The sequence below is a fragment of the Agelaius tricolor genome, unplaced genomic scaffold, assembly GCF_023055355.1.
Source record: "Agelaius tricolor isolate 1412-34295 unplaced genomic scaffold, bAgeTri1.0.p SCAF_19, whole genome shotgun sequence".
In the NCBI taxonomy this organism is placed as follows: domain Eukaryota; kingdom Metazoa; phylum Chordata; class Aves; order Passeriformes; family Icteridae; genus Agelaius; species Agelaius tricolor.
Genome location: NW_027269279.1, coordinates 13,942,109 through 13,964,027, shown reverse-complemented (window position 1 = coordinate 13,964,027; position 21,919 = coordinate 13,942,109). Strand labels below are relative to the sequence as shown.

The following is a 21,919-nucleotide window of genomic DNA, read 5'->3' as shown; positions in this document are numbered from 1 at the left end:
TCCTTTGCAGTGTGTGTGCAGGGAGGTACTTCCCATCACAGGGAGTGGTTTTTCTCTGTTCTCTGTGCCAGAGGGAACTTTGGGACTCAGTCTTGGGACATTGGTGGCTTTTTTCATGCCTCTTCCTCCACACCATCCTTCTGACTGTTTTGTCCCACATGTGAGGCAGCCTGTGGCCATTCCCTGTCCTCACATCCAAACCTCAGGCATCTCCATTTGCTTTCATGTGTGGATTACCTGTGAGAGGAGGAACTCAGAAAGCAGAGGCTTCCCCCTGGGAGGCAGATCACCTCCTTTCCTGCTGGCTTTCAGCCTCAGCCAGTAGCAGGTCCCACCTCTGGGAAGTGCCCTGGATAATTCTCCCTGGGTATCCCTGTGTATGATGTGTCCCTGGAGAGCCCTGGGCATCCCTGTGCAGGCTGTGTCCCTCTGGGCATCTCCCCTGTGCTTCCCTGTGCCAGATGTGTCCCTGGGAACCCCCTCTCCCCGTGCATCCCTGTGCAGAGCATGGCCTTGGGCATTCCCCCTCTGCATCCCTGTGCAAGGTGTGTCCCTGGGCATCCATCCTCCCCGTGCTTCCCTGTACAGGATGTGTCCTCGAGCATCCCTGTGGGAGCTCCCAAGGGCTTCTCCATCTAAGGTGTGCCCTGGTGATCTCCGTGTCCATGCCCGGGTCCTTCCCATGCAAAGTGCCCCATGCCCATCCCTGGGCCCACTCCTATTCCCATCTTTGTTTTTCTACCCCGTCCCCATTCCCCATTCCCATTCCCATCCCTATTCCCATTCTCCCATGCCCATTCCCATCCCTATTCGCATTCTCCCATCCCTATCCTCATCCCTATTCCCATTCTCCCATTCCTGTCCCCATCCCTATTCCTATTCCCATTCCCATCCCAATTCCCATCCCCATCCCCATTCTCCCATTCCCATCCCCATTCCCCATTCTCCCATTCCCCATTCTCCCATTCCCATTCCCATCCCCATTCCCCATTCCCCATCCCCCATCCCCCATTCCCCATTCCCCATTCCCCATTCTCCCATTCCCCATCTCCATTCCCGTTCCCGTCGCAGCGCCTTCTGCCGGCGGAGCTCACGGCACCGCCCCCCCCGCCCCCATTGGTAGATGCCGCCCCTCCCCGCCCCACCGTTGGTAGGCGCCGCCGCGGTGGCTGCCGGGAGCTGTAGTCCCGGGCCGTGAGGACTCGCTGTCCCGGCGTGCCCCGCGCCGCCGCCGTGGGTGCGGGTCCCGGTGCCGGTGCCGCCGCCGCCGCCGCCGCCGCTCTGCGCCCCCGGGCCGCCCGCCCTGTCCGCGGCCGCCATGGGCTCCCTGCTCAGCCGGCGCATCGCGGGCGTGGAGGACATCGACATCCAGGCCAACTCGGCCTACCGCTACCCGCCCAAGTCCGGTGAGGGCCGCGGGGACCGGGGAGGGGGACAGGCCGTGGCGGGCCCGGTGCCCCCCGGGCCGGGCGGGGAGGCTGGGGAAAGGGCTGCCTGTCACCGGTCTGGGCTGTCACCGACTCTGGCTCTGCCCGCGGCCCTGCCCGGCCGCGCTGGCGGACAGGCCGTGGGTGGATGGATGTCAGTGGGCACAGCGGTGGCACCGGGCCGGCTCTGCCCGGGGGTCGGTGCCCTGCTCTGACCGTGTCCCCGTGCCCGGCATCCAGGCCTCATCCAGCTGTCCGCGCCGCCTGGCACCGTGACCGCCCGTCATCCCGGGGTGCTGAGGGTGCTCAGGGACCGCTCCCCACGGTGGACTTGCGGCCTCAGCGAGCTGCTGGTCCCGGGCCAGTGCGGCGGCTCTGCCGGTAAAGGGCAGCGCGGCGGAGTTCGCTGGGACAGGGAGCAGAATGGAGTCTGGTTGAATACACGATGGCCAAATTTCCCTTTAACTCCTTAAAATGGCAGTGGCTGTCACCTCGGACCTGTTGGGCTGACACAGCCTACTGGGTGTCTGTTTTGCACAGGGAATTGTTCTGAGGGCTTGGAGAGTTGGGTGCCACTTGTGTGCAGGTGGGATGAGCCCGTGACTCACCTTGTCTTGGGCTGGCTTTTGAGATTAACCAGGTTTAACTTGTTTAAACAGTTTTACTTATTCTTCTCAGAAAACAAGTGGTCAGGGAAATTCAGGTACTCTTTTCCCCTGCAATATCCATTTGCTTACAATTTTTTCTAGGTTTTGGTTCTGGCAGGGCTTTTCCAGGCAGGCTGAAGAATTTGCAGAGCAGCAGTTTGGGTCCCCTCACTCTGAAATACAAAGACTTGTCATTCAGAGATTCAAGTCCTGTGTGTGTCCATGACCTGCTGGCTGTGACATCCTCAGAGGGGACCAGGACCCTTGTTTAATTTGGAGGGGATGCAGGATCATCTCAAACAGAGTCCTGTCATCATTACACCTTGTCTTGTTGCAGGTTGGCCCTCAGCAGGAATGGTGGCATGGAGGAGGTGGAAGGGGGAAACCTGCCTAGAAAAGTCCAACAGCTGTGTTGTCTCTTTTAGGAAATTTAACTGCTTTTTTAGGGGGTTTGGGAGCTGGGTTTTTGGGCAGCTGGGAAAGGCAAGTGTCACAGTTTGGCTGCAGCTGGATCTGTGTGTGACAGCATTTTAGATAAAGAGTGGATTAATGATAACCACCATATGCAATGGACATTAAACTTCTTTCACATCACCATCCTGTTGTTCCTGTGCTGCTGAACTGGAAGTTAATGGTGTGTTGGGTTTGGGGCTTGGCAAGGTAACCCCATCCCACTCCTGAGGTTGGGTTTGTGTGTTACCAAGCTCCCTGGAAGGGGATCTGTGGACCATAATGCTCCCAAAGAGTGTTCCACATGTGATATCTCCCTTGTAGAACTGAACAGCCAATGCTTTCAAGCAGCTGGTTAAATAAAAATATTTGTATTTCCTACAAAGGCTCTGGGTGCAATTAAAGGCTTGTTAATTGATTCTCTATGGCATTTTGTTGTGCTCTTTTTGAAAGCTGGTGTTAAGCCAGGGCTTTCTCTTCACATACTTTGGGTTTATCTAACAAGGATCCTCTTGACTTTGGGGAGAGAGCAGAGCTGTTCAAGCTCTAGGCAGAAGAAGAGGTGGTGAACACCTCTGAGGTGGAGGTTCAAAGCCCAGAACAGTGAGGGCTGTCAGGATGGCAGCTCCCCTCCCTCCTTCAGTGTGTTAGAGGGACAGTGTCCTTTGAGGTCCTGCCATCTCCAGAGTGATTGTCTTGGAGATGGGAAGGTTGGGACCAAACCTGGCAGTGAGGATGACTGGAAGTGAGTGGGTATGGTTTGGATTTCAGGAAGCAAGCTGCAAGTAGTACAAAATGTTCTTGGGCCAAATGTTTGCTAATTATTTCTAACTGGACCCTGCTGCTGTGAGCCCTGTGTGGGAGAAGCTGGTTTTCCATGGGCTGTGTTGGGTGTGTGTGCTGGAGAGTGAGCCTGACTCTCACTCCTGGCCCTGAGATTACCCCTGATGGTCTGGGACAAGTGGAGATGGAGCATTACCTGAGGTCACCCATCCTGTGTGCAGCCCTGTCCTTCTCCTTTTCCATTCCATCCCTCCTTGTCTCTGGTTTCAGCAGATCTTGACTTAACTACAAATGTCTGCTCAGCTGCTGTCCATGGTGGGCATCAGTTGGGTTTGATGAGGGAGCAAATCCCCCCTGCCAAGGACACACTGTGCAAGGAAACAAACCCTAAATCCAGGTGAATACCTAAATCCCGGTGTTCTGGCTGTGATTTCAGCCTGCCTGTGGAGAGGGACACGGTGGCTGAGCCTTGGTGAGTCCCAGCTGGTTGCAAAGGCAGGGGGGAATATTCACTTCTCCTTTATTGCCTTTTGATGTGGTTGTTGCTGGGTCAGTCGCATGCCCTGGGGAGGATGCAGGAGGTTGCTGAGGAATCCACCTTGGTCTGCATGAGCCAGTCCTCAGTGAAGCAGGGTGTTTAACAGCTTTGTTGGAAATTGTGTGCAGTTTTGTAGTCAGAAATCCTCAGAAAATGCCCTGCTTCTTCCTCCAAGGCTCTGGGTGGGTATCACCTACATTTTTCCTCCTCCATCTGGGTGACTGAGGCTGCTGTAAGGTGATACCCAATTTCCTTGTGTGAACCCTCTTTGCTGGTACCTTTTAACCAAAATTTCTTGCTTTAGGCATTGTGCCTGCCTGACAGGTTGGGAGGAAGGCCTGGTTTGTACAGAAGAGTAAGTGCCTCTGTGAAACAGGCTAAAAATGGTTATTTTTTCCCCTTTTTAGAGTTGTGATCTCTGTGGTGTTTCAGTGCTTGGAGCAGTGGAAGGATGTGCCATGCCCCTGTTGCTCTGGGGCAGTGAGCAATGCCCCAGTGCTCCCCACAGCTCTGCTCCTGTTCCATAAGCTCCTCTGCAGCATGGAGCACGTGCCCTTGGGATGGCTCTTCTCCTCTGGAGTAGGCTCTTGAAGAGGATCCCCTGGAGATTCCTGGGAGGAAGAAAAGGAAGTGGATTGCTCCTCTCTGAAGCTGAACTGCTTTGTTGTTTGGGATTGAGGCTTTAATCAAAGCAAGAGCAATTTTAAATAGGAGAAGAGTATCCAGAGTCACAGCCAGTCCATCTGTGTGCTTCTGGGTACCATGACAGTGTCACTGTCCCTGTGTGCTGGTTCAGGCTGTGCCTGGGACTGTGCTGCCATGGTGGTGACTGTCTGGCTGAGTAATTAAACAGAACCCAATTTCTATCACTTCACTGTTAATTGCATTAATGGTGAGAAGCCTAAATGGGCACCTAAATGCTTTCTGTTAATGAACATTGTGACACAGCCATGCTGTGATGGGATTACAGCTGTGCTCAGCCTCCTGTAGGTTGTGTCCCTTCCCAGCTTGTCTCTTGTGCATCACATCCATGTGTTGCATGGATATGGGATTAGGGAGAGGTAATTATGACTGGACAATCTGGTGCTTAATGCTGGTGCAATTATGATAATAAACCCCCAGCACTATGCTGTACTAAATATAAAGTATTTTGGTGTCATTTGATGCCTTGAAGGAGCCTTGGGTTCCAGTTTGGTTTTTTGCATAGGACAAATGAATGAGTCAGACTTGGCTGTTCTGTCCCAGTGGTCCCAGTTTTTCCAGCCACTGTAAAGTTTTCCACCACAACAATTCCTCTTACAACCACTGCTTGGGCTTCATCTGCCTCACTTGGTCATGTTCTCTTTTATCTCATGCTGCTCTGTGCTTTGTGCTGATTTACTCTGGGGAAGTGAAGCCACAGTTTTTCTTTGTTATGGCATTTCTATCCTATTCCATCCTTTTTTATTTATGTGTGATTCTTTCCTGGTCAGCGTGTCACTGCATTTTCCTGGAGGGTTTCTGTTTGTAGCAGTTCTGTGGAGGATCAGTCCAAGGATTTTTTGCTTTTTCTTTTTCCTGCCAAAGAGAATGGCACTTAGCATCCTCCTTGTGCCCATAGCTACAGAGCTGTGTGTAAAGCTGGCCTTGGAACACCTGCTTAAGGTGGTTTTATAGCCTGGGGGAACATATGGGAACAAGGTTCCAGAGCCATGATAGCCTGGCTAAAGTTCTAAAGCTGTCTCTGTACTGGATTTGGAAATGGAACCTAGGATTCCAATGCATAGAATATATATATATATATGCACGCCTGCTAGAGCCACTAAAAATCCTAAATGTCACAGTGACTGCCAAAGAGGATGCCTCATATTTTCCATCTGGAATTTTCCTTTTCATTTCAGTCCCTGGTGTGGTATTTAAGAAATGCTTTCTTAAAATGTTCTGCCTTCAACTTGGGCAAACTCTGAGATGGTTGTGATCGTGGTTGAGAGGATTCATCCGTAACTTTGGTCTCACTTGAGAGCTCTGAACTTGGGTGTCATTGTAGCAAGAGCTTTCTGAAAGCTTGCAACAGAATATCTTTTTATAGCTGCTGAAAACCGTGCTGTAAATTTGTGGAGACAGTTTGCTGCCATTCTGGTTTGTTTGTCTGTTGAGACCTCGTGTGTGTGGCAGTTTCTGTGTGTGCAGCAGCCTCAGGGTTGTTCTGTGTGTTCCCTCTGAGAACCTCAGAGTGGTTTTCCCTGTGCTCCTCGTGCCTGGCACTGCGTTTCTTGTTTGCTTATAAAGGAAGTGCCTCGGGGGAGAAAACCTCTCCTTCACATTGCAGGAGGTGACTTAGCAGGAAGATGAAGAGAGTTCAGTCTGAATGTGGAACTGAAGCTGATTCCAGCTACTGTATTGGTGAGAAATCCCAACAATTGGGTAGAGATGTCAAAAGCAGTTCTTAGTGGAGCAGTGACAGTGTGGCAGGTGCCTTGAACATGCTGGTTTTGTGTCTGGGTGTTGTTCCAGTTGAGCAAGAGAGACCTTTTCATCTCTGGAGATGCTCTCAAGCCGTGTCCTGGGCTGATCCCACAGCGTGGGCAGCAGGAGAGGGGGGATTCTGTCCCTCTGCTCAGGTGAGACCCCACCTGCAGAGCTGCCTCCAGCACAGGAAGGATGTGGAGCTGCTGGAGAGAGTCCAGAGGAGGCACCAGGATGATCCCAGGGATGGAGCAGCTCTGCTGGGAGAGTTGGAAGTGTTCAGCCTGGAAAAGAGAAGCTTTGGGGTGACCTCACTGTGGCCTTGCAGTATCTGGAGGGAGCTTAGAGAAAAGATGGGGCAAGGTTATCTACAAGGGCCTGGAGTGACAGGACAAGGGGGAATGGCTCCAAACTGGCAGAGAATTGGGTTAGATTGGATAATAGGAAGAAATCCTTCCCTGTGAGGGTGAAAAAGCCCTGACACAGGTCTGCCCAGAGAAGCTGTGGCTTTGTCATCCCTGGAAGGGGCCAAGGCCAGGCTGGACAGAGCTTGGAGCAGCCTAGTGTCATGGAAGGTGTCCAGGGCAGGGAGTTGGATCTGTGTGATCTTTAAGGCAATTCTATGATTGTGTAATTGTGTCTCATCACTGGATAAGAGGGAGTTCTCTGCCTCTGATCCAGGATAACCAGCTGCTGTGCTACTGAGACATCCTGCACAAGCATTGTCTTCTCAGCTGATGGAATAAAATGTTCCAAAGCATAATCCTGCTTGACCCACATAAAATGTGGAATCTATTCCAGCCTTCAGTGTGCTTTTCTGAACCTCAGTGCATACACAAACCTGCATGGTGTATCTCTGATGGAGAGGCAGTGTCAGGCTGGCTGTGCTTGGACATTATATACAGATTAGGTTTTTAATTTTGTTGCTTCTGGGAGGAGTGGGAAAAGATTCCCTGTCATTTGGGGCACCTCCATTTGTGTCCAGGAAATGACTGGATGTGGCACTCAGTGCTCTGATCTGGTTCACAAGGTGATGATAGGTCAGAGGTTGGACTTGATGATCTTGGAGGGCTTTTCCAACCTAAATGATTCTGTAGGACAGATTCTAAGTAGCTGCTGGACCTGTGCTGAAGGTGATTGTTGGATCTGGAAAGCAGGATGTGTTTCAGTACTACAAACATCTGGGTGCTTGTTAGCTGAGCTCAGCAGTAGCTGAGCCCTCCCATCATCATTAAGGCACTGCCATCTGTGCAGAGTGAAAAGAGCCTTTCTTGAAGCATAAAGGGAGAAAGCCTTAATGGAAAAAACAGGGCCATTCATGAAACCCCTTCAATTTCTGAGTAAATCCTGCTTGCTCCTAACCAAAGGGACTGCAGATCCCTCCAGAATGCCTCCACAGCCATTCAGATGATTAGTTACTGCTTCTGGAATGACTCATTTGAACACAAATTTATGCTGTCTATGCATTGCACCCAGGGAAGCAAGTGTACATTTGGCTCAGTCCTCTCATCCCCCACTCTGAAACTTGAAGAGAAGTGGCTTGGATGGAGCCTTTTATTTCAGTTCTCTCCTGATACTCATTTCTCTGAAACTGTACCTCTGTGAAGTTCCCATGGGAGAGTGCTTTCCTGAAGTCTTTCTAGGAGGGAGCTACTTTGTGGTGCTCTCACACACCTGAATTAATTCTGTGCATTTTACACTCAATTCCATGCTCCAGAATCCCAGGGACCTTGCAGATACTTTGTGTCCTGAAATTTTCACTGTAGTGCATCACCTTAAAGAGGAATGAAACAAATTCATGGTGAAACTTTCAGAGCTGACTTTCACTTTAGTCAGTCCCTGACATCCATGTTTCTGCATTTAGAACTGTCAGCATTATTCATTGAATCAGATCAGGGTGTACAGACTCCAGCACTCCCAGTAAAGGTTTGGAGTGGTTCTTGTGTGGGATATGGGAGTCAAAGAGGGGATGAAAGGTGACAGGAGACCTCTGGCTGTGCTGAGCTTTGCAGTGGGAGAAGCCTCATCCTTCTCTGAGCAGGCCCATGGTGTTTGTGGGACTGGGCTTCACACTGGGAACTGGAGGAAACAGGAAGAATTGACCAGAATGGAGCAATATTGGAAAGAGCTGACTTTTCCTGCTTCCTGTTCCTTCTCTGGAAAACAAGTTGAAGTGGAATTATCTCCACTGTAATACTTATTCTAGGTTTTTGTTTCATTTGTTTGGTTTTTTTCCTTTCTTCTCCTACTGTTGGCACTGGTGGTGAGTACTACAGCAAAGGGGTGAATAAGCAAGTCTTTTCTGTGTCTTGTGGCTCTTAAAACTTGTGAATTTAAAACTGCACAGACTTTTCCAGGAAGCACTCATTTAGAGAGTTTTTTTCCCATTCTCTTGTGTTTTTTATTTCTAGGAAACTACTTTGCAAGTCACTTCTTTATGGGAGGTGAGAAGTTTGACACCCCTCACCCTGAGGGTTACCTTTTTGGTGAGAACATGGACTTAAACTTCCTTGGAAATAGACCAGTTCAGGCAAGTTCCTACGTTCTGTCTGTTTTACTCTTTTTTGTTTCCTGCCATTTTTGGAAAATCTTGGGTAGGGTTTGTAGAGCAGAGTGGCACAGACCTGAGAGGTCCTCACTGTTTGGGGAATGTCATTCCAGTCTGTTCAGATGCAAACTGAGTTTTCCTGAGAGGCTGAATTCACCTTGGAGGCTTATTTTCACTGAGGACAGAAGGAATTAGTGGTGGGGGAGGAAGAACAGGGACTGAGGAGCACAGAATTTGGGACTGATTCTGCCTGCCTGCCTGAACAAGTGTAAAACCTGCTGCAGAGAGGGCTGGGAAGCAGAGCCTGAACTTCCCAAGGCTCCTGGGCAGGTTTTGTGTTCAACACATGCTGTTTGCTGTGTCTGAGTGACCTGACTGGGTGTGGGGCAGTGTTAAGACAGACCTTGACATTTTGTGGGGTTTATACCTAGGTGGGCTGCTCAGAAAGTCCCTCCTTCTCTTTTCCTAGCTGGAACATAAATGTAATTTTGGGCCCACAGATGTCTGTGAGAGTGTGAAAAGCAACTTGCTCAAGTGGTTGGCTTGTTCTTGAAAAGGGAATAATGTTGTTTTGAGGGAAAGACAGGAATTTTATGCAAAGTGTTATGTTTTGGATTTCTCTTGCATCTCAGAACTGCTTAAAAGAACCAAAAGGTGACAGAGTAGGAGCCATTTGGAGATCTTTTCTGAGTGCTGGAGAGGAAAGGGAAGAGCTGCTTGCTTTGTTCACTATTTTCCTAGTTGTTTCTGCAGCTTCCAAACATGAAATGAGAACTAGAAGTCATGGTTCTAGTTTAATTAATTATTTAATTTAATTACCTGCATGTCTCATCAGAAAAGCTGTGACCATTAATTAATTAATTCATGTTTGTAATGCTTGGTGGCAGTTTGGGATCACCCTGGTTTTACAGAAGAGGGAAACTGAGGCAAGTTGGAGTTGGAACAGTTACAAGCACGTTCTGCTTTCTGAGTTTCTCCTCAGGCTGTGCCATTGGTCATTTTAGAGCCACACTCAGGTCACAGGATGGACAAGGAGGAATCTGGAAAGTCTTTGTTTAACCAGGAAATGCACTTGGGCAACAGAATTAGGGAGGAGGGGGTTGAGCTGGAGCTCTGTGGTTGTGTCAGTGCTGGGCAGGCCTGGGGGTGCTCACCACATCCCCTGGGCCACTCTGCACACAGGGCCCTCCCTGCAGGGGCTGAGCTGGCACCGTTCAGTCACCTGCATGTCCCAGCCTGGGCTTCCTTGCTGACATCCCAGCTCTGGGTTTCATCATTTCTCCAGAGGGGAGTGGGTGAGAGCCCATTAACACCATGGGACATTTGCCAAGTGGGTTTAAGAGAAGGAGGCTGTTGTGGAATATAGTTTGCCTATGTAAAGTTAAAGCCCTTTGGCAGCTCTGATTAATCTTCAAGGAAAAAGAAAAAAAAAACCACTCAAGCACTGAGCAGCAGCACTGTTTTCTGGACATGGGCCCAGTTCTTGCTTTGGAGTAAGGGAGGCTTTGCCTCATTTCTAAGGAAATGTGTTGGTGGTCCCTGGTGCCCAGCAGGCAGCTCTGCAGCTGTACAGGTTGTGATCATCACAATAAGCAGTTTCCTTTGCATTTCTCACTGGAGATCCTGTGCCCACTAAGGAGAATTACAGTCTGAAGCATTATTGTCCCTATTTAAAGGACAATCTGTGAGAGAAGATTTCTTGACTGTAGAATAGAATGAGGCCCCCTATCCCTGTCTCTTTTCTTTTCCAGAACATTTGCCCCATTGTTTCAGAATAAAAAGAGTTTCCCCCAGTAATCCAGGGTTTCAGCATGCTGATTAGCAGTCAGATCACTGCTTGCATGCTGCAATACACATGAAAGAGCTGCATTTCTTCTGCTCAAGCTGAAGGTGGATTCTTTAGTGGAAATAAAAGCTTGGGAGAGCAAGGCTTTCCTGACTGAGAATTCAGGGTTGAGAGAAAGGGCATTTTCATGAGGTCTTTCTTAAAGTGTGCATTTCCAGTATGAGCTGTTGCTGGGCCAGGGCAGGATTTTCACCCTGAAACACACTTGATTTATCAGTAAATAAAATTTGCTATTGCTGTTCCTTGTGGCTGCTGTACTGAATACCCTGAAAGCCACATGCTTCTTGATTTGGGTAAATTGGATGCTAGGTAACATGCTGCTACCCTTTATAGTGTAATAACAGAAGAATGATTTGCCTCTTTGTTGCAGTTTCCCTACATAACTCCAGCTCCACACGAGCCAGTGAAGACACTGAGGAGTTTGGTGAACATCCGCAAGGATTCTCTCCGACTTGTCAGGTACTGCCCTTACCTGAACCTTTCATTTTACTCATCCCAGGGATCTCTCAGCCACAGCCAAGCTGTACTGCTAAGCTTTTGGAGAATGGCTGACATCCAGATCCTTGTTGCTAGATATGTCCAGAGGTTTCTGTGCTCTCTTTTGAGCTTTCAAGTGGTTTATATGCTCCTTATCCAAACAATCTCTGTTTCCAAACAGGACCAGTGATGTGTCTGTTTCTGCAGGACAGACTGGAGTGGTAAACAAAGCCATGAAATCATTAGCACGAGCGGAAGGTATTAGTCAGGTCAATAAACTTTACAGACAGATTCCTTCCTGCATTCCTGTGCAAGGAGAAGCCAGAAGGGAGCTGATTCTGGTTCGAGTTATGGGCCTGGAAGGCTGATGGGTCTTGAGTGAAACTTCCTCAGGTTTCTCCTGCTGCCAGGATGAAGATTGGTCCCAGTGTTATGCATTTGTTGAGATGGCTTGTGTGCCATGCATGGGGGAAGGACAGTCATGGGGATGGTCGCTCTCACTGCTCCACACTGAGATCTGAACCAGCAGAGCTGCATTAAAGCACTGGCTCACACTCAGACCTGCAGCTGTCCCCTTTCCAACAGATGGCTGAGGTACAGGGCCCAGCATTCAGTGCTTTGTTTGGGTCTGAGCTCTGGGCAGATGTCCAGGCAGAGCCTTTCCCAACCATCCTGGCTGGAGTCACTCTGGATTCTGTGTCTGGGGCTGGAGCTCTGGCAAGGCTCCAGCTGCAGCTCCCAGCCAAGGTGGCTCTGAGAGCCTGGTGTAACATGAGCACTTGGAGTCATAACCAAAAATCCTCAGTTTGTTTTTATGTGAAAACAGATGTGGGTTTTTTTGTTTGTTTTGTTTTGTTTTAAATGAGCAAAACCTGTGGTTTCAAAGCTCATGGAGCTTCCAAATAAGTGACCATTGGTAAACTGCTCTGAAAGCTCTTTGGTTTTTCAGCATAAGGGTGAAGTACTTCTCTAGGAAAAAAGAGAAGGAACATAAGCCAAATGGGAAATGGCTTTTTCCCTGAGAGAGGCCTGGCTGTGAATGGAGCAGTTGGTGTGGTTTAGTACATATAGTTCTGTCATTCTGCTTTCTGTGCTCACACGTCCCATTTCCAGAGCTGCAGCTCTGGACTATTTGGAATGTAGTGTCCATGCACATTGACAGTATCTAATTTCATCCCTCTAATTCTTGCTACTAGCAGTTCTTTTTCTGCCTCATGAGCTCTCACAGGCTCTTGTGCTGCTGCTGTGTCAGTGCTGACGACAACACTGCCAACATGACTTTATTGAATTTTGCACTGATGTAGACCCAAAATGAGGTTTAATTGACAGTCCCCAAGGGTACATTCTGTCTTGTGCTCTTCTGGCCCAGAGGCTTTGTCTTCCTCCCTCTGTGCACGTAAAGGACACTTTGTGCCCTCTCCAGCCTGGCTTATTCACAACCAGTGGCTGAGGTTTGCACGTTCTTTCCAGAGCTGATCAATTTACCACATCCTCCACCAAATACAGTGATACTGAGCCAAGTGTCCAGGTGTAAAGTTCTAAGTGGATGTTCTGCTGGTAACATCCCCATAAGCTTTTTCATAGAATCCCAGACTGGTTTGGTTTGGAAGGGACCTTGTTCCACCCACTGTCCCAGGCTGCTTCATGCCCTGTCCAACCTGGCCTTGGACATTTCAGGGATTCAGGAGCAGCCACAGCTGCTCTGGGCACCTGTGCCAGGGCCTCACCACCCTCACAGGGAAGAATTTCTTCCCAATATCCCATCCAGCCCTGCCCTCTGGCAGTGAGAAGCCATTGCCCCTTGTCCTGTTAGTCCAGGCCCCTCTTGAAAGTCCCTCTCCAGCTCTCCTGTAGCCCCTTTAGGCACTGGAAGGGCTCTGAGTTCTCCCTGGAACCTTCTCTTCTCCAGACTGAACAATACCAACTCTCCAGCTTGTCCTCACAGGAGAGGTGCCATAGAGGAATACAGGGAAATGTTCCACTCTGGCCTTCCTGCTCAGCTCTGACCAGACAAAATTCTGAGCTTTGCCAGATCCTGAATTTTTACAGGATAAACAATAAACCTGTGGATATTGGTGTTGAAGTTCTGAGTCTTCAATGTCCCGTGTGAGTATTTGATCTCTGGCAGGAGGAGACTGTGAACCTTAGAGCAGGGTAGCAGGAATTGTGCTGTAAACCACTAACAGAGAAAGCCTTCCTTCTATTTTTCTTGTGTCCCACATTTGGCCTTGGATTGGAAGCTTTGTTTTGGAGCTCCAGTACCTGTTGTGCTGGTACTGGCTGTTCCTTCTTCTCCTGAAGGCACTTCCAGCTGCAGGAGGAAGACCAGCTCAGGAGACAATGGCTCTTGTTGCACCCTGGGGCAGCTTCTCTGCTTCAGCTTCTGGGCTTTGGACAGCATTGAAGGAATCAGCAGCTGTGGTGGTTTGGGAATGTGTGTGGAGCATCAGGAGTGTCATGGAGAATAGTCATGGAGTGTTTTGATAAGGGCCTGAGAGAGGTGGATGGGGGGGCTGAGGGGAGACAGGTGAGTTGCAGGGAGTGAGAGAAAGGAAATCCCTTCTCATCCCTCTGCAGCACAGGGGGCTGACCTTGGTCCTTGGATCTGTTCATCCTGTGCTGGAGGTGGTGAGGGGCTGGGACTGCCTGCTCTGCAGCCTGGATGGTGTTAAACTGGACAGATCTTTGCAGAAACCCCAAACAGGAGACAAACACCCCTGTGTCTGGTGATGCTGTCCCCTGTGGAAGTCAGTGCTGACAGAGGTGTCACTAATTCTCATTTATTGCCTGCTCAAACACTGGGTAAGTGCAGATCTCACAGCACTCAGTCAAGGGATACTTAACATTTATCCTGCATGTCTCCTGTGTTGGTCAGACTTTTGAATCTCCTCAAAGGATAAATTTGGTTCAGCTCAACCTAGTTCTATAAAACTGTCATGGCTGCTGTTAATTATATTTTTATCTTTTAATTCTTTAACAGACAATAAAAAGCTCCAGCCTTTCCATTGTTTTATCCAGGACTGATGTCAGACCAGGTGGCCTCAGCTCCCTTGGTCATCCTGCTTTGCCTTTTGCATCAAAATGTTGGATCAGCTGTTTGTTCTCAAAGGTGGTCAGTCTCTTTCCTCTGTACCTGTGATTGTGAAGGCTCTGATGCACCTCTGTGCATGACCCAAAGGCACACCCAGCAAAGTCACTTGTTCCCAAATCTGTGCATGCATCTGTGACCACCCCACGTGGACACTGTCTGTAGGACTTGGCTAAATGGGCACTGTAAAATTCAAGTGCAGGTGGAGACAGATGAGCTCTTGAAGCACCTGAACCACCTCCTTGTCTGCCACGACTCCTTCAAAGAAAGAGAAATGCAAAATGTGTGATTTTTGTCTTGTTACTTCCCTGATGTTACATCCCACCATTCCTGCACATTAAGGTGGCACATGAGGTGTCTCTGCCTCTCAAAGTATGCACCATGTTAGGCTTTGCTTGTTCCTCAGGCCAGCTACCATCTGTGCACTCTTTGCTCTGGGGCAGATCATAGAATCCCAGACTGGTTTGGGTTGGAGGGACCTCAAATCCCATCACCTTCCACCCCTGCCATGGCAGGGACACCTCCCACTGTCCCAGGCTGCTCCAAGCCCTGTCCAGCCTGGCCTTGGACACTGCCAGGGATGCAGGGGCAGCCCCAGCTGCTCTGGGCAGCCTGTGCCAGGGACTCAGCCTCCTCACTGGGAAGGATTTCTTCCTCATGTCTAATCTAACCCTGCCTTCTGTCAGTGTGAAGCCATTGCCCCTTGCCTTATCAATCCAGGCCCTTGTAAATAGTCTCTCTGCATCTTTCTGTACTGTTCAGGTACTGAAGGTAGTGAATGATTTTCTGTGCCTCCAGCAGCGGGGGTGTGACAGCAGGAGGGCACAGCCTTGCTGTGACTGTCACCTTTTAGGCACTTGCACCTTGCCCTCTGCTCCAGTGGTGCTGTTCCAGGCAGGCAAGGCTCAGCCTCTCCTCCCTGCATCCCTCACAAACCTTCCCTCCAGGCACTGCAGTGGCCCCTCAGTGGTTTCCCAGGGCAACAGATCTAGTCTAGCTTTAACCCCTTATCTCCTTGGAAGGATGGAAGCACATTCTGAGTGCTGGCAGGGAGCTGCAGGGTGAGGTTGGGAGCAGGAGGATGATCTGAGGTGCTTTTTGTGACTTCCCTGAGAAGACAAAGCAGGCAGTGGTTGTGCCAGTGATGTGTTTGTGTGTGAGCTGCCCCACACCCAGGTGTCCCCATTGTTACTTGGTGCTGTCACAGGTATCCCAGTCTGTGCTGGGCATCTCTATTTAATACCTACCTGTGCATGAGGTGAGGCTGAAGGAGCCTGTGCTTGCAAGAGGTGCTGGTTCTCCCACCCTGCTGCTTCTGGCAGAAGTGCCAGGTCTGTCATAGCCTGGATCCTTCACTGAGCCTCAGATCCACAGAGTGCAGCACAGCAGGAGGTGACTTGTGCTGCTGCTCTGTCAGACACACACAACACTTGTGAGTGGATTGTTGCTGTCTGTGTTCTTGGGTCAGTCCAGCACAAAATGTTGATGGTTCCTGTGTTCTCTAGGTAAATCTGCCCTTCTGCCCAGTATTTCTTCTTTACAGCCTCCAATGCCATGATTTTCACTTTCAGTGCAACTAGTTTGTGTGAAATACCCTCTTGCTCTGTACTGTGTATTGTATCCAGGTTTCTGCAGATGTTAACACTCCAGTTCTTGGGAATTGTTTTTTTTTTATACTGGCATGTTGGGTGTTTTTAGCTTGATTTGCTGCCCTGACCTAGGTGAACCTCTGGCAAAAGCCTCTCCAAGCCCTTCAGACAGGAATGTGGGTGTGTGCCATTAGTTAGGGGTTACATTAGTACAAGTACATGTGTTGTTGGGTATTTGATTCTACTGCTCTTAAATTTTATTTTGCACCTTCTGTATTAAATTACTGAAACTGAATATTTCATTCTTGTTCGGTGTGCTGTTAAATAAAATTCAAGCTGGAACCCTCTTAATTAGGCAGCAGTTGTTATATGTCAGTGAACTTGGTAAATAAGGATTCCCTTGACAGTTTTAGATTGAATTGTAGAGGTATGTCTGACCCATTTCTGGGTATTTTTGACAGTACAGTGTATTCATCAAGGCTGTTTAGTGAGGGGAGAGGCTGATTCTGTGAAGATAAAGAGGATGCCAAGCTTTTCCTGAATAGTTCAGCTGCTTGGCTGTGACCCAGCCATCATAGCAATTAAGGTATTACTGATGAACAAGTGAGGCTGGAGCTGGGTGACAAGTCAGTGCTGTTACACCTCTCCAAGGCAGCCTTGCTGCCCTCACCATTCCCACACAGTGCCTGAGCTCACACTGGTACCTGTGGTCATGGGATTTGAATTTATGGAGAATCTGCTGCTGCCCTGCCAGTGAATCACATCCATTTCTCTGTCACTTTGCTCTTTGAGGCAGGGAGGGCTTGGACAGCTCAGGAGAGGAGGACACTGAGGGCAGAGCTCAGGGGGGCTGCAGCTCCTCCCCAGGGCAGCTCTGATCTCTGGGACAGGGACAGGGAATGGCTGGAGCTGGGCCAGGGCAGGTCAGGCTGGATTTTGGGAAAGGTTCATCCCCAGAGGGTGCTGGCACTGCCCAGGCTCCCCAGGGAATGGGCACAGCCCCGAGGCTGCCAGAGCTCCAGGAGAGCTTGGACAATGCCCAGGCACAGGGTGGGAGTGTTGGGGGGTCTGTGCAGGGCCTGGGGTGGGACTGAGTGATCCTGAGGGTCCCTCCCCACTCAGGATATTCCATCACTCTGTAATTTTCTTGTGGTGTGTTGTGTTGGCTGCTTGTTCCAAGATCTGCTGGTTTCTCTGGCCACTCCTGGCACTCTCTAAGTCCCCCTGGCCCATGGCCACAGCTGACTGCCCCAGAGCTGGCCTCAGACCTCTTCTTCAATGGATTTGTGCTTTTTCCTGCAGAAGGGGAAAGGAGTAACCCTGGCAGTGGTGATCACACAGTGGGATTCAGCTATGCAGGAGCCTGTAGCCAAATTAGGCTTTTACATTAATTGAAATAACTTCTAAGCTCATTCTATTGGTTATCATGTGTCTGTTTGCAGCTGGATGTGTTAATTTTTGTTCATACAATAAATGCATATGAGCTCCCTCACAGCACCAGAGTTTTAGTTGATCATTTGTACATTTAAAAGTGTTTGAAGTTCATATATCTGGATGTTTTCTGAGCTAAAAGTCACCTTCTGTGTGATACTGGAGGTACCTTTTGTTGAGCTTCAGGAGTTCTTTGTGTTACAGAAACCTTGGTTTTTTTGCCTGTCTCTCACCATTTCATTGCAGAGTTAAAAGAATTACACTTCAGATTTCTCAAGTCCATGCAGGATTTCTTTAGCCCAAATACTAAGCCTAATGTGAAGATTTAAAAGGAAGGAGAATGTTTCTTCTCCTCAGCATTTGAGACAAGAAAGGGAGGTCCTGAATGTCATCCTCTGTCCTGGCACCGTAGGGCTGGCTGAGATCCCTCACCACCAGCATTAGTTCACTTCAATAACTTCAGTCACATCTTGGAAGAACCTTCCTCAGGGGAAAGAATGGAAATCTGAGAAGCCCAAGGTGGAAGCCCAGGCTGCTTTGCCTGCCTGGAACACCAGGGCTGGAGTACTCTTGTCTCTATTTCCAGAGTGATCTTGTTGATATCTCATAAGATGTGTTCTAATCCTGTGGCATTGCCTTTCAGGTACAAAGATGATGTTGACAGCCCTACTGAGGAGAATGGGAAGCAGAAGGTGCTGTACAGCCTGGAGTTCACCTTTGATGCAGATGCCCGTGTTGCCATCACAATCTACTGCCAGGCTACAGAGGAGTTTGTTGGTGGCATGGCCGTGTAAGTCCTGGGCTGGTGGGCACAGGAGGGGCACAGGAGCTGGGATGATGAGCTCTCAAACATCTCATTAATCACCCCTGAGGCAGGGCTGCCACACATGGTAGAGTGGGAAATTTTTTTTTTTTTCCTGATGACTTCGAATATTACTTTCAATTCCTTCACATAGCCAATATCTTCTCTTGTTCCCTTTTTAGTTTAGGTATAGGGAAACCATTCTGTGTGCAACAAAGGAGAGGAACTCACAGCTATATGTTTTGTCAGGGAAGTGTTCTGTGAAATTAAAAAACCAACCACCCTTCCCTTCAAATACTGCCTATTTTTTCCCCCAGATCACCCAACTGACTGCCTTTCTGTGTTCCCTGTGACAGGAGCATCTGGGCCACCAAAGTAAAGTTCAGTCTGACATTTACAGAGTGAGTCTGTGGCATTGAGGCCCACCCAAAGCCCATTTTGGGATAAATGCCCAGCTCAGCACTGGCTGTTGGGAGATGGGAGAGGATTTACTTCCTGCAGCCCTGACTGTGTGTGTTTCCTGCCATGTACACATTAGTCTGTGGTTAGCTGTGGAAAGAATGACCAAAATGACATCTGTGGGAACCTTCTCATATCCTGATAGTACATCCCTCCAGAATTGAAAACCTTTTTATCTAAATCAGCACATTTAAACCATTCCAGTCAACACTGTATCCCACAAGACTATGAAAATTTCCTCTCTATGTTCAGACAAAGATGGCTGGAATGTGCTCTGCTGATGTGAGCTGGGTACACGTGAGCTGCTGCTATGGTATGGTGCACTTCCAATGCCATGGGACAAAGAATTCCTTCTGCTCCAGGGGTAAAGGAAGATTCAGGCTGCAGAAGCTCTTGGCTTCCTCTAGCAGAGGCTTTTGGCTGACCAGAGGCTCCTGGACATAGTGCTGATGGCTTCTGCAGTGATGCTCTGGAGCTGGGGCTGAACTTTGCCTTGGTTGAAGGGACCTGCAGAGGCTTCAGCAGGGAGAAATATCTATGGCAAACCATAACAGGGCTTATTTGTTTTATGCAAAGCATAAACATCCCACTAATGATCAATGAATAGTGTATTTTTAGGAATGAGAGTGGCTCAATTCTCCAATCCAGATATGCATTCCTTCAAACTGGAGGATATCCTGATCCAGAATTTTTGTTCAGGCCCCTTTCCCTTCTTCTGTTGAATCCTATGGCTGCCTTTATTTTGGGGAGGTAATAAATGAGCTCCTTTTTAAAGTGCTTGAAAATTATCTCTCAACAAACTGAATACACTTTCTGTTTAGATCCAGCTTTTCCAGAGCAGAGCTGAATGCAGCTTTAGAAATCCTGATGAAGTTTCCATGTTCTGTCTCTTAGGTCCTTAGGTTTCCTGTGAATTTAGTGCTAGTGAAGGTGTTGGAATGGCAGCCTTGGAGATTGAAGTCCTCTTTCCCTACCACAGGTACAACGTGGAGAGGTGGCCAGTGTCCCTGGTGCTGCCCTGCAGTGTTCCTTGGGTTTTGACCTCAGAAGGAAACCATCCATGGGCTAATGGGGAGAGCTGAGGGCCTCTATGGCCAGGGTGGATGTATTTACATTGTTAGACTTAAGCCATGGCTTAAATCTGTAAGGCTTGGTTTAAATAATTGATTTTAATCTTGTTTTCCCTGTTGGTTTACCCTGAAGGAGAATTTCATTGTCACTGGTCAGTAGCAATGAAACATCTGCATCTACAGCACAGGGAGCTTCATATCAAACCTTTTGCTATATTTTTATGCCACAGTCTGTAAAGAATATCCATATAATTTAAAATCTATTTTTCAGACTCCCACTTTTACATTTTATGCCAAAATGGCAATAAAAAAAATATTTTAATTTTTTTTCAGCCCATGTCTTGAACCAGGCTGTGTTGGGCTGGAATTGTACCTGAGTGACCCAAGAGCAGCAGTGTTTGTTCTTGTTGGTTAAACTGCTCATGTTGGACTCTTAAGAGACTCTCTTGTCAAATTGTGCCTTGAAGAATAATTGCTTAATAGAATTGTTTTAGTTACCAAATATAACCAACTGTTTCTGCACAGAGAGTGTTTTCAGTCCTCTGTAACTTACAGTTGCTCTCCTCTTGGCTGGTTGGTTGGAGGAAGAAAACACAGGTTTTGGTTCACTTAAAACCACTTTTTTCTGAAATTTAGTGCCATTCACTGAGCCAGTGACTGTCACCAGTGCTGTTATCTGTCCTTTAAAACTTGTGCAGCAAACATGAGCTACCCAATGGCTTTTAAATTAATTTTGAACAATTCCTAGGTAGAGTTTCTGAACATGAACAGAGCTGTTGACTTCAAATATTTTTTTAAAAATATGAGTTATTTTAATCCACCCTGTCCATGGTTCAGTGAGAGAGGGATCTCTGTTAGATGGCAGAATTGAAGCCTGTGTTCCTGAGCCCTCTGCATGAAACCAGGATCAGCAGTGATTTCCCCACTAATGAAAAATTGGCCAGTGGTTCTGTGCTGTCCTGCTGGGGTGGCAGCAGTCCCTGGTGCACTAAACCTTCTAAAAGGTCAAAGCACCCACATTCAGCTCTTTCTTCCACTTGTGGCCTTTCATTTAATAAATCATACTTCCATTCTCCAAAATACAGGAATGAGGAACTGCCTGTGCCTGCTCTGGGCTGCTTGAACAATAAATGTTATGTAAATGTGGCTGCAGGGGCTGCACCAGAAGCCAGGGAACTTTTTGGAAGGCATGATCCTGATTTCGTGCAGATGTGTAGGGGGGAAGTCAGATACAAATATAGACTTTATAAGCTGCTTTAATTCAACCCAGGCTATTTTTCCATGTGGAAGTGGCTCCTGAAGCACGTCTTGGGGCCAGTGCAGCTGCCCAAGTAGGCATCTCTGCTTCTCTGGATTTGCTGGCTGCTAGTAAAAACCTTTTGAAGCTCTGATTTCAGCTTTGCAAAGCAGTTCTGTAAGGGCAATGCTGTAATTACTTTGATTTATTCTTTTCAAAATCTTGTGGAAAAAAAAAATCTGGGCTGCATTCTTCGAGCTCTGAGTGGAGCAGTGCATTTCAGTGCACTAACAGGAATGCAGCTTTCCCTGCCTGGGCTGGTGGATTTTCCTTTTCCTCAATCTCTTTTGGTGCTAACAGCTGCATTCATGGAACAAGCATGTGCAAAAGCTGTCCTGTGTATAAATTCAACACTTCTTCTATTGCACTTGATTGGGATGAAGATGCTCTTTAAAATAAAACACCTTTTTTTTTTTCCACTCTCCTAAATCAATGCTGAATCTTAAAATGGGAGAAACTTTCTGGCCCCCTGTGAAAAGCAGGAATTTTCTCCCAGCTCTCAGCCTGCAGCATGGCTCCTTAGAAGTGCTAAACAAGTTATTCCTGCTTCCCTGCTGGAACAGCCACTGATCCTGATAGTATCAGCACTCCTGCAAAACTCCTGCCAGCAACGTGGTTGTGGTCATGCACTTTGGGGTGAGAGCAGGGAGGGGAGGGGAGGGAAGGGAAGGGAAGGTGACTCTCCCTGAGCAGTGGCTTTGCTTGTTGTGGAGCCTCTGCTCACCTGAGAGCCACAGCACTGTGTCTTGGGCCTGGCTTTGGGATTAGCTGGTTTCCATGACCAAGGGGAAGCCTTTCTGCAAGCCAAGGAGCTTCCTCCTGGAGTTATTTGGGCTCCATTTAAAAGCTGGTGGCTTTGTCAGTCCTGTCCTGACCTGTCTCAAAGTAAGTTCAGCAGACTTTCCCAGGTAACTGTGCTGGGAGATACACTCAGCTGCAGTATTTCCTGGCCATGGGAACACATAGCTGCCAACAGCTGCCTGCCTCTTGTCCTGAACTGCTGAACTCACAGGGAGCTGTGT

At 48.5% G+C, this 21,919-nt stretch overlaps 1 protein-coding gene across 5 annotated transcripts in view; it reads left to right on the top strand.

The window, feature by feature from the left end:
* Positions 1-1,188: 1,188 nt before the first annotated feature.
* Positions 1,189-21,919, top strand: part of MGRN1 (mahogunin ring finger 1) — a 50,585-nt gene continuing 29,854 nt past the window's right edge. For 3 of the 5 annotated variants that reach the window (XM_071444404.1, XM_071444407.1, XM_071444408.1), the window contains exons 1-4: positions 1,189-1,406; positions 8,702-8,820; positions 11,055-11,143; positions 17,913-18,059. In XM_071444404.1, the coding sequence (XP_071300505.1) occupies positions 1,319-1,406; positions 8,702-8,820; positions 11,055-11,143; positions 17,913-18,059 (443 nt within the window). In that variant the 5' untranslated portion in view covers positions 1,189-1,318. The remainder of the gene's footprint in view (positions 1,407-8,701; positions 8,821-11,054; positions 11,144-17,912; positions 18,060-21,919) is intronic. The other 2 variants (XM_071444406.1, XM_071444409.1) reach the window with 1 other exon arrangement.